Below are 10,590 nucleotides of genomic sequence, written 5' to 3' on the forward strand. Positions count from 1 at the left end.
GTTATGCTTTTTCAATCTTGTTTTGTTTTTTCTAAACTGCTGTTTACCTAAAATGGATATTTCATGGTTGTCAGTTCAAATACGAGTTGCAGAATGAGCAGTTTGAGCAGAGAATCAGCAGTTTGGGTTTTTATTTGTTGTTTGTAGTTTCAGCACTCTTAAATCCAGGGCTGGGTCCACTTTACTTTTAATTCAATTTATTCAGAAATATTTTCCCCATCATGGGGAAAGTAGCATGAAAAACAAGAGATGACACAAACCGAACCTGTGAATTTAAAAGATGAAAATAAATTATTTGGAAGTCGTGCTTGCTTAGATTTTGAAATGATTGAATTAAAAGTGGACTGACACTGGTCCTGCCACTCAGAAATTCTGTTTAGGGGAAGATGGATAACTCCCCCTGTCCTGCCATGCAGGTCAGCCTTGATATGCACACTAAGCCAGAGGAATGGTCTACTAGTTCTTTTTTTGAGATGAGAAATATTAAACTGAGACCTCATGGAAATTGACCATGAATTATTTAATAAAGGTTCTCTAGTTTAAGTGATGAAGACTGGTGTTTTAATCCATCACTATCTGGGGGATAATCCTTATGATCTTTTAGAGATACACCCACTTTGTGTACGACCTCAAATTTGACATTGTTTTATCATTATATCTCCAACATTTAGTTGGATTGCCACGAAAGTTGGTACGCGATACATTTTGGGTCAATATTACTGTGATTTGTTGCTGAAGAACAAGCACATTTGAATATTGATGGAGCATTTTAATTTTCTTGGTCTGCTGCATGGATGCTTTTGGCTTGGGACCAGAGAGCACATTTTGGGTTAAACCTGAGGTCTTTAACTCCCAGTAGAGCTTATGGACTGGTCAGCTGCTTCATGGGTGCTTTAAACTTCCATAAGAGCAAGATTGATCCATTTTGCTCAGAGATATAGCTCTTTTATTGTTGACGATGAAGTTAAGTTTTGGTTTTTTGTTTTTTTTAAGACTTTCAATGGGAAGTTTTAAAGAGAAGTGAGATTAATCTAAATGTCAATAATCAAGAATTGTGTTCATTTTCTTTCTTTCTGCCTTGTAACAATTGGGGTAGAAAGAGCAAGAATCTACCATATTTTCTGAATAGTGTTTAGATCTGTTAATGTCTGACAACACTTTAAATACCAAAAATATTTTTGAATATGTCTGAATGCTCATGTTTCTTTAAATTTAGCAGTTTTAGATGAACAACCAGGCCTGGGATAAATCATTTCCTTCCTTAGGGATACATATAGATTCTTATACAGGATGAAAAGAGCAATGGTGAACACAAAGGAGGACAACCATGGCTGGGAGGTTAATTCAGGTAATGTGATTGGCGGTCTACCTGACATGAAATTGGACATGGAATTTTCCACTGCAGCAAACCTCAATTATTCTGTATTACAAACAGGAACAAACGCTAAACGCAGTCTGCAGGTGCACTTTAGCCAAGGATCAGTTTAAGATTGGAACAGTGAACCAGTTAACCCAGTTTTCTTTTCCTTAAAGAAATATTCATAATAAGCAGCAACATAATGCATAGACGTTACAGCAACCGACTGGATGACTGTGACCATGTCGACATCTGCTGGTCATACACCGTGGCTGCCAGCACAGCTAAAAGCTTTGCCAAAACTCCCATCAGGCTTGGCCCCCTGCTGGTACAACACTACTCGGCATTATGCACTGCGGGGTGCATATGATGGCTACAAAATGAGCATACAGCACCGCATGAATGCACTGCTGGACAGGAGCTCATGAGCAAGTGCATGAAATTAAAATGTGCAATAGAAATGCATGTGGTGGCTTTTCCTCAAATGATTCTGTACAGTCTGTGCTGAGAAGTGTTTTTTTTCTGTCCCAGGATAAAAGCACCGGCCTGACAAAAGAACATGAAAAAGGCAACTCCGCACACACGAAGTGTAATTAAATGACAATTTCTTTTTATAGTCATGCTGATTAAGTACAATGTGACGTTAACATAATGATATCCAAATTTTGCTATTCCCTGAAGGTATGCTCTAATTTAATGAGAAAGCCTGAAACATCTTTAAACTGTCCATAATAAATGAATATTACCATTAATAATTAATTATAAAATTTACTAATTTGTACAAATGTGGCAATAGGAAAAGGCAAACAAAACAAATATACAAATTTTAAATAAAGGCATGTATTGCGGAGCAGCTTCAAAACTGGATACAAAGATTCATACAAACAAGAGGGTAAAATGTTATTTTATACAAATCTAGAAACAGTTTTTGCCTGGTTTTTTTTGCTACATTAACAAAAATCTTCATATTGTCTTCTAAATGTTATTCAGTTACCGAGAGCTTTATCGAGGTTGGTCTTTATGGCATCAAGGAAGTCTGTCGTGTTGACATAGTGTTCATTTAGCTTGCAGCTACAATGGAGAGGGTAGAGAGTGATTAGTTGACATAAAGTGTGTATTTATGTCTAAATATTAGAAAAAAATTCTACAATATGAATTATAAATGAAAATGTGATCTCACTTGGCCAAGCCATGGATGCAACCTGCAAGATCCTTGGTCATTATACCATTTTCCACCGTATCCACGCAGACTTTTTCCAAAGTTTGGCAGAACCTGGAATTTGTAGTGCAATAGCAGTTAAAATGATATAAAACTGTATAAATATATAATATATGTCAAATGAGTAGATGACACTAATAAGATATGTACTTTATCAAATCAGGATTCTCATCCAGTTTGCCTCTGTGCTCCAGCCCTCTGGTCCAAGCAAATATGCTTGCGATGGGGTTGGTACTGGTTGGTTTTCCCTGTAGAGCAATGTTAGCATTGGTCATTTAACTCCCTGTAACCCATAACCTAACATATAGTCAAAGCTCTGAGTCTTTTCAGATTGATTCAGTGGCCCTTACTATCTGGTGTTCACGGTAGTGCCTGGTGACAGTGCCATGTGCGGCCTCAGCCTCGATGGTTTTACCGTCGGGACACACAAGCACTGATGTCATGAGACCCAGAGAACCAAAGCCTGGTACAAACAGAAACATGGAATTAGAAGGAAATCACATCAGCATGAAATCACGAAAACATGAACATCACGTCCAAATAATGCAACATTGGGAGCTCTGCAAACATACTCATTATCTAACTGTAGTCTACTTACCCTGAGCCAGAATGTCTGACTGCACATCTCCATCATAATTCTTGCAAGCCCAAACAAATCCTCCAGAGGACTTCAGGACCTGGGCCACCATGTCGTCAATGAGACGGTGCTCATACCAGATCTTCAGCTTGTCAAACTGCGGCTTGTAGTTTCTAAAGGAAAACAAAGAAATTCAGTGGCTTTGTAGATGTTAAACAACCAATAATAAAACATTTTGATGGCTCAGTGAATAATGTTTTCCTCTAGCATCAGAAACAGCACCAGGTCTAATACTCTACTGCTGTGTGTCTTACCCCAGCTGGTTACCCCAGCGACATGTACTGCACATTTCAGCTTATGGCCATGATGAATCTGATGAATGGCACAAGCTGAAACATGGGGGTTTCAATGAAATTAAGAACCTCCAAAGCAGGTGTAGCTTTCTCAGATACCTCTGCTCTGCTCTCTTTTTAATGTACATCTTACTTCTCAAAGATGTCCTGGAAGATGTCTTTAAAGCGGCCATCGTAGGCCTTGAGGATCGTGTTCTTGGTGCTCATGTATAGGGGCCACTTCTTCTGGATGGCATACTGGAAGCAGCTGTGAGCAAATCCACTGATGGACTGAGCAAAGAAAACATAGCACTTGCTTGATCAATAGCATCATAGAACATTAAATTAAAAACAAGGAGAGTACCCCAAAGTATCTTATCTTTCTCATGTAACCAAACCTATAAAGAAAGTTACTATTACCTCATCCGTGTTGTACATCCCCATCCCACAACCTCCTGCTGGGAAGTCATACACCTCCCACTCCTGCTTTGTGCTTCCATCAGCTGGGGTAAAAACAATCTTAAACTTGCCAGGCTGGTTAATGACAAAGTCTGTGGCCCTGTACTGTAAGACAGTCAGACACTGGTATGTGAGTCTGCACTGCTTTAAGTCTGGACAGAAAGAGAAGATGCACATTTGTCTTGTTGTTTTTTGTTTACCTGATCTCCAAAAGCATGCCTGCCAATTGTTATGGGTTGTGTCCATCCAGGAACAAGACGGGGAATGTTTTTGCAAAGGATTGGCTCACGGAAAACTGTGCCGCCTAAGATGTTCCTGATGGTCCCGTTGGGACTCTTCCACATCTTCTTTAGTTTAAACTCTGAGGAGAAAATATAATAAACACATATAATAAGCACAAGAAGGTATTAATTTGTGTAAATATAATAGAATTAAAATGCACTCAAATGCCTCTAATTCTAATGGATCTGTACAAAGTTAAAACAAGTCTGAGTCTAACTTACCCTCAACTCTGGCCTCATCAGGGGTGATGGTGGCACATTTGACAGCCACGTTGTATTTCATAGTCGCCAGAGCAGAATCTATGGTGACCTGGTCATTCGTCTGGTCTCTGTAGGGCAGACCCAGGTCGAAATACTTCAGCTCAACATCCACATTGGGCAGGATGAGCTGTGCAAGATGTCAATGTGTAAATTGCCTGAGGATAATTTGGCACAGAAACCACAAAAATGCATACATGCAGAGTTACGAGGAAACATTTTGATTCCTTGACACGTCAAGTGTCACCTAGTGTTTGATTTACCTTCTCTTTAATGAACTCCCATATGATGCGAGTCATCTCATCACCATCCATTTCCACGACTGGCTGGTCCACTTTGATACGTTTTGTTGCATCTAAAAAAAAATAAAAAAATTAAAGTTACATTACTGTTGTATTAAAGCCGTAAGAGTCTGAAAATGACAGGGGAAACGAAAGGTTAAGTTTGCACACTTGTGTAAATAAAAGGTAAAATTGTTTTCGATGTTAGGAGTTTATTCACAGCTTTGTATTATACTTCTTAATTGACTCCAAGTCTTCCAATTCGTGTCACTTTCGGGGAGCCAGCCATTGAGCTCTGAATATCTCTGAGCCGACTAGGCTTACTTTTATCATCTGAGACACCTGCATATCATTTTTACATTCCTGGCAGCTGGGTTTCACTGAGGCAGTGACCTTCGGATTATAAGAGTGCTCCGATATCATTTATTACCTGTCAAGCCCTTTTTGTACCTGACAACATGTGGACTAAAGTAGCAAAGCAGGCTGGCACCAAACTTACTTACATACATTATTTCTCCTTTTTATTCTTTTCACGTTAGAATACAAACTCTTTAGATTTTATTCAGCATGACCACACTGGCTTTTCTTTATGTTATTACCTTATTTATTTGTCATTTTGTAAAAATGAAACACCTCTGAATCACTTTTTGTGTAATCTTACAATGTATGACTCACCCATGGATACTTGCCAAACAGCAACAACGACTCACCTGTTTCTATCATTTCCAGTCACTCGCTATAACTTATGACTCTGCCACACTGTGCATCTAATGTAACCACATTAATGTTATGAGCAGTTCATTCTGAGTCATTGTGTTGTCGACGGTAAACTTACAGTTTCTCTGTTGCAGTCTGTGATGGCAGACGGCGGCCGGTGAGACCACTGCGGGGTTTTGCGACAGCGCAGCGGCGGCACTCCTCGACACCGTAGTCAGAGCTTTAAGGTATCCCGCCATGTATACTAGTGGTTACTTAGGGTCAGCAACTGGTCCACTGGGACTATAGCTTCTTCCTAATGAATGGACGTAAGGCCTGTAGAACCCGCTAAACTGATGACGCTGGACGTCGGCGCTAATAACTTCCACCCACGTCAGCTTGGAGAAAGACCGCTTCGCCCCGATTGGCCAGTGGAGCCGGCACAGGTTCAAGTTCACTTCAACTCTTCTTCCTATTTCATTTGAAACACAGTAGTAGAATGCAGTATACACGCTCCATGTGTATGTAATGTGGGGGTTTTCCACATTAAAAGCCCCAACGTAATCCGCATAAACAGCTAATGTACAGTGTAAACATCTGTCTTCTAATTTCTTTGAATGCAGAACTTCTTTAAAGAATAATAATGACAAAGAACTTAGAAAAAATAGAAGAAAAAAAACAAAACATAGTAAATATAAAAAGATAAATAATATAGATTTGTTCCAGGTTAAAAATTCATCTGCTAGATACTAAGAAGTGGTTTCTCTGTTTTTTAGATTTATTCACTATCAAACTACTGTTGATGTCTCTGTGAAGGTTCTCAGTCATCCAGGTCATCGTAGTCTAAGGAGCTTGGAAAGAAAAGCGTCTGTGATTAGGTAGAGGATCATTAGGGGGTCCATTGTCCCTCTTGGGGGGATACTCCCACAGGGCTTAACTCTGGGACTCTCCAGCATGTGACCTTAGAACTGAAGAAGCTTCTCTGATGAGAGGTGAAACGTCTTCAAACAACTTAAAGAAGTCCAGACACTGTTCTTTTCCAAGCTCCTTAGACTACTGTTGATACCACAAATGCTCCTAAATTTTAAAGTAATCACTAACAAACTTTAAAAAAAAAACCCCAGGGAGATCAAGTGTCTCTGTAATGCCTCTGGCAACTTTTTACTGAGTTTGAATCCACTTCAAACTACAATCAAACTACTTGGATTCACTGCAAATAATTGTCCTCAGTGATCACCTTTATTACATGCTTAAACACTTCTTTCCTGATGTTACTGCCCCCCAACATCGGCTGCCCAATAAAAAGAGTATGAGGGCTCACTGACTGATTTGATAAGTTTGAAAAATTATGTAAATCATATGTTATGTCTTCTGACTTATTTTCGCAGTAACTTCCACAGGACATTTACTGCCAAAGAGCACACAGGGGATTTGACATTATAGCCAAACACCCTACAGAGACACCTTGTGTTGGGTTTTCCTTTAATTTGCCACATTTCTATATAGCATTATGCACAGTGAAAGTCAAATGTTCAAGTCAAGCTGCAATAAGCAAAATACATTTTTAATGTGGCAGGACATTAGGATTAGAGTTTCCAATGGAGCTTCTTGAAAACATGGAGACCTAAAGTATTAAAGACTGTTAGAATAGCTTTAAGTACAATCTATAGTTTCCTTAATCTCTAAATTTTTAAAATTAAATAACATCGCGTATCATTGGATTTGAAAAAATATCACAACACTCGGTGCCAAACTTTAATATGACAATGTCTAAAAACTTTCTGGCATGATTACTCTCATAATTGGCTGAAAGTAACCCTCTTTCAGGTTAATGAAGATGTTTCACCTCTCATCTGAAAATGCTCTGGTCAGAACTGAAGAAGCCTCTAAGATGAGAGGTGAGAAACAAGAACCCAAAAAAGACATCCAGTTACCTTCGACTCAAGTGCTTGAGACTATCATGACCTGGATGACTGAGAACCTACACAGCCGTATTTAAAAAAAAAATAATAATAATTTGTCTTCAAATCGAATTGAAATGTCAAAGAAACTATTTGTGCAAAAAATGATATCTGGTTGATACTTGGTGACTTTCCAGTGAAGAAAATGTAAAACATATAAATGAGAATCCAAAACAACAAACAAACAAAAAAACAGTAGTTGCGTGTATATGTATAAGGTTATATGTATTTAAATTAAAACAGTAAACTTCAACTTGGTTGGCATGAGGAAAAAACAAATGCCTAAGCCACTCCGTATGAAACAGACAAGACATGAGAGAAACGGAGCTCTCATAGCTCATAATGATTTTGCACACATAAATTAAGGTAACAATACATATAACAGATGTTATACAACAAATAAAACTCAAATTTAAACACAATTCCTCTTTGGTTTTTATGTGTGATACTACTACAGATGACAGAAATCCACAAAGCTGCTTTTATAAGTGAAACTAGGCTACTTAATAGGCAGATCAAAATAAACATGCCATCTCGTCCACCTCTATAAAAATAAAGTCTCTAAAGGCTGAAAGATGTCAACTGCATTTTAAACACAGACGTGAGTGGGGTTTCTTTTCAGTAGAAAGTTGTTGAATGAAAACAACTTGTGTAAAACCTGAATTCAAGTTTTGCCCGACAGGAATGTGAAAACTCCTTGATCTATCCATTTACCATTGGCTTTGATGAAAATACTAACAATATGTGTTCACATTAGCAAGCTTCCACTTGAGTTTCTTATGGCACACTGAGACCTTGGTTTAAGTGGTAGCTGCCACAGAGCCTTTCTTGTCAGAGAAGAAGCTCTTAAGCATCATGACTTGACCGATGCCGATGACAAACAACAGGACGGTTTCTCCGATGGACCAGTAGGTGACGCGCTCCAGCAGGTGCTCTGCTTTTGTGCGATCCTGCGCCTCTCTCAGCCTGTACCATGTCTGCGAGTCAGCCACCACCTTCAGGATCTCATGAATGGCGACGCAAGACGACTCCAACTGATAACAGAAAGATTAATGGAAATTCATCAATATGTACAGTAGAAGGTGGATCGCACAGATCAGAGTCACATAAACTCACTATACATTTGACCCTAGAGGTCTCAGTACTTGAATTAAAGAGTAGTAACACTATGCTATCCTATAGTCTGATATGAAATGCACAGTCACAACTCTTAACAATAAACACTCAACCTCTTTATTTATTTTATATATAATTTTATATTTATTTTACTTTATTATATTTAAGATATCTGTTATGTCATACTATATTCTACTGACCTACATACCATTCTACTTATTTTGGTTATTTTTGATACATTTCTTGAGATTAACAACAAATGCTGGTTTTAAGTTGCATCAAAGGAATTTCCAAACTCTTTTGAGAAATAAAGTATGGCTTATCAGATGTTACACTCTGTGTTTTGAGAAGCAGCAATGCTGTCAAACTGTTGACATTTCCTCTTTTGGGTGATCTGTGTAATTCCAGGAACGGAGAGTGCATTTAAATACAATATTTCCTTGTGAGCTTAATGTGAATAACTCTTGCACCACCTTGTGGACATTATATAAACACCTTTAAAGCAGCAAAAATACTATACCAATTTTAGATTACTTGTTATCACCTTACTAAGCATAACTGATATGTCTGTACTCATTTTTCATGTCAAAATACATCCTGTTTTTTCTGATTCAAATCATGATACAAACGTCTGTGATATGACATTGCAGTTCTGTCTTCTCAAGGCATGCTTGTCTAATTGAAGGCAGCAATGTTTAAACAGTGATAAGGTAATAAATTAGCTATCAAGTAATCCAGCATGTTCTTAAAAACAAACAAACAAACTGCACCTGACACACTGAAAGCACCGTGTTCATTACTGACCTGAGTCAGAGCTGTGGTTCTTTTCATGCTGTCCAGAATGGGTTCCTCATTCCCATGGCGGAAGTCCAGATACACTACTTTGTGTGTAAAAGTGGAGAATTCATTGCTGAAGCAAACCTTGTAGACTCCCTTCATAGTTGTGGTGTGAGAGAAGCTGTCATACTGCTTCTTCTTCTCATTATACAAGGCATTGTCATGAGGATCTGTGACGAAGCAGTCCACATCATAGTTGCCCCCTGAAATAACCTAAGAGAAAATAAAACATATATAGAAGGAAAGAAAGTTGCAACGTTGCGTCGCTGTTAAATATATTGAAGTTATTGGATGTGGCTGTGTGTGTGTGTGTGCCAGCTGTTCCTCTGGGAATTATTGGGCTTCTCTTTAAAAGTCTTTATCTTGAAACGGAAAATAATCTGAGATAACATATGTTTTCAATTGATTGAAAAAAAACGGAGCCAAATTTAAGTAAATCAAAATATGCATTCTGCACTATTTTACGATTAATAGACAATTATAAATTTGTTCTTGATTTCTGGAAGCCGGAGAAAAAAACTTCAGCCTAAAAATTAGTCTGACAGCATCTGCTAAGTGCACACACTGACGTGATGGAGCTCTCAGAGGAACTTACTTGAAAGTCTATGTCAAACTTCACGTCTTTCTCCAGCTCCTCGTAGAAACACTGCTTGTCATTGTCAGGCAGTTCAAATGTGATCTCAGTCCCAGACACCACACATGCACCACACAACAGCAGCAAACAGGTGAGTGACAAATACAACATCGCGACAACAAAGAGAAGGTGCAGGCAGACAGACTATTCTTCACTATTCAACAATGATGTTAACAGTTTGTAGTTCTGACGTGGCGCGAGCATGAAGAACTTCCGGGACACTGTTGTTTAGTTTTTTTATTTGAAAAAAAAAAAAAATCCAACTTCTTCCAAACGTAATATAAAGACAGACAAGACCCAATTTAAGCTTTTAACGCAATTTAAAATATTTTAACACAAGTTTAGACCCACAAAGCGAAGAAATACGCTTAACCAGCTGTACAGAGATTTTAACCAATAACAGAGCATTACAACAGGTTTCCCCCTTTCAAAATAAGGGCACGGGATTAACAAAAGAAGCTGGAAACGAACAGACAAACGAATTTTAATAAATAAGGGAAGTCAAGTGAATTTTGAGTTCCAAAGTAGATTAATTTGCATGCAAAATTATTACTATATATTATTACTTGCACCAGTAAAGGT

General features: G+C 38.3%; 2 protein-coding genes across 2 annotated transcripts; both read right to left on the reverse strand.

Annotated features, from left to right (window-relative positions):
- Window positions 1–1,946: 1,946 nt before the first annotated feature.
- On the reverse strand, window positions 1,947–7,510 carry LOC309711008 (isocitrate dehydrogenase [NADP], mitochondrial-like). Its single transcript, XM_082540954.1, has 11 exons — window positions 5,600–7,510; window positions 4,747–4,838; window positions 4,448–4,613; window positions 4,145–4,305; window positions 3,906–4,049; window positions 3,640–3,776; window positions 3,175–3,326; window positions 2,927–3,039; window positions 2,727–2,824; window positions 2,538–2,630; window positions 1,947–2,428 (listed from the first exon to the last, which is right to left on the reverse strand). The coding sequence occupies exons 1-11, from the start codon at window positions 5,718–5,720 to the stop codon at window positions 2,344–2,346; spliced, it is 1,362 nt and encodes a 453-aa protein (XP_082397080.1). The 5' UTR covers window positions 5,721–7,510; the 3' UTR covers window positions 1,947–2,343.
- A 110-nt stretch (window positions 7,511–7,620) lies between these two features.
- tmed3 (transmembrane p24 trafficking protein 3) lies at window positions 7,621–10,255 on the reverse strand. Its single transcript, XM_082540969.1, has 3 exons — window positions 9,970–10,255; window positions 9,342–9,587; window positions 7,621–8,455 (listed from the first exon to the last, which is right to left on the reverse strand). The coding sequence occupies exons 1-3, from the start codon at window positions 10,117–10,119 to the stop codon at window positions 8,222–8,224; spliced, it is 630 nt and encodes a 209-aa protein (XP_082397095.1). The 5' UTR covers window positions 10,120–10,255; the 3' UTR covers window positions 7,621–8,221.
- Window positions 10,256–10,590: the final 335 nt, after the last annotated feature.

This window comes from Aulonocara stuartgranti, assembly GCF_965226115.1.
Source record: "Aulonocara stuartgranti genome assembly, chromosome: 1".
In the NCBI taxonomy this organism is placed as follows: Eukaryota; Metazoa; Chordata; class Actinopteri; order Cichliformes; family Cichlidae; genus Aulonocara; species Aulonocara stuartgranti.

Coding starts and splice junctions, on each gene's coding strand:
- LOC309711008 (XM_082540954.1), bottom strand. CDS start 5,720: ATGGCGGGATACCTTAAAGCTCTGACTACGGTGTCGAGGAGTGCCGCC. Junction 3,040..3,174: donor GTCAGACATTCTGGCTCAGG/GTAAGTAGACTA, acceptor TGTTTGTACCAG/GCTTTGGTTCTCTGGGTCTC. Junction 2,429..2,537: donor TGCATCCATGGCTTGGCCAA/GTGAGATCACAT, acceptor TCTCCATTGTAG/CTGCAAGCTAAATGAACACT.
- tmed3 (XM_082540969.1), bottom strand. CDS start 10,119: ATGTTGTATTTGTCACTCACCTGTTTGCTGCTGTTGTGTGGTGCATGT. Junction 9,588..9,969: donor AGTTTGACATAGACTTTCAA/GTAAGTTCCTCT, acceptor ATTTTCTCTTAG/GTTATTTCAGGGGGCAACTA. Junction 8,456..9,341: donor GAACCACAGCTCTGACTCAG/GTCAGTAATGAA, acceptor TTCTGTTATCAG/TTGGAGTCGTCTTGCGTCGC.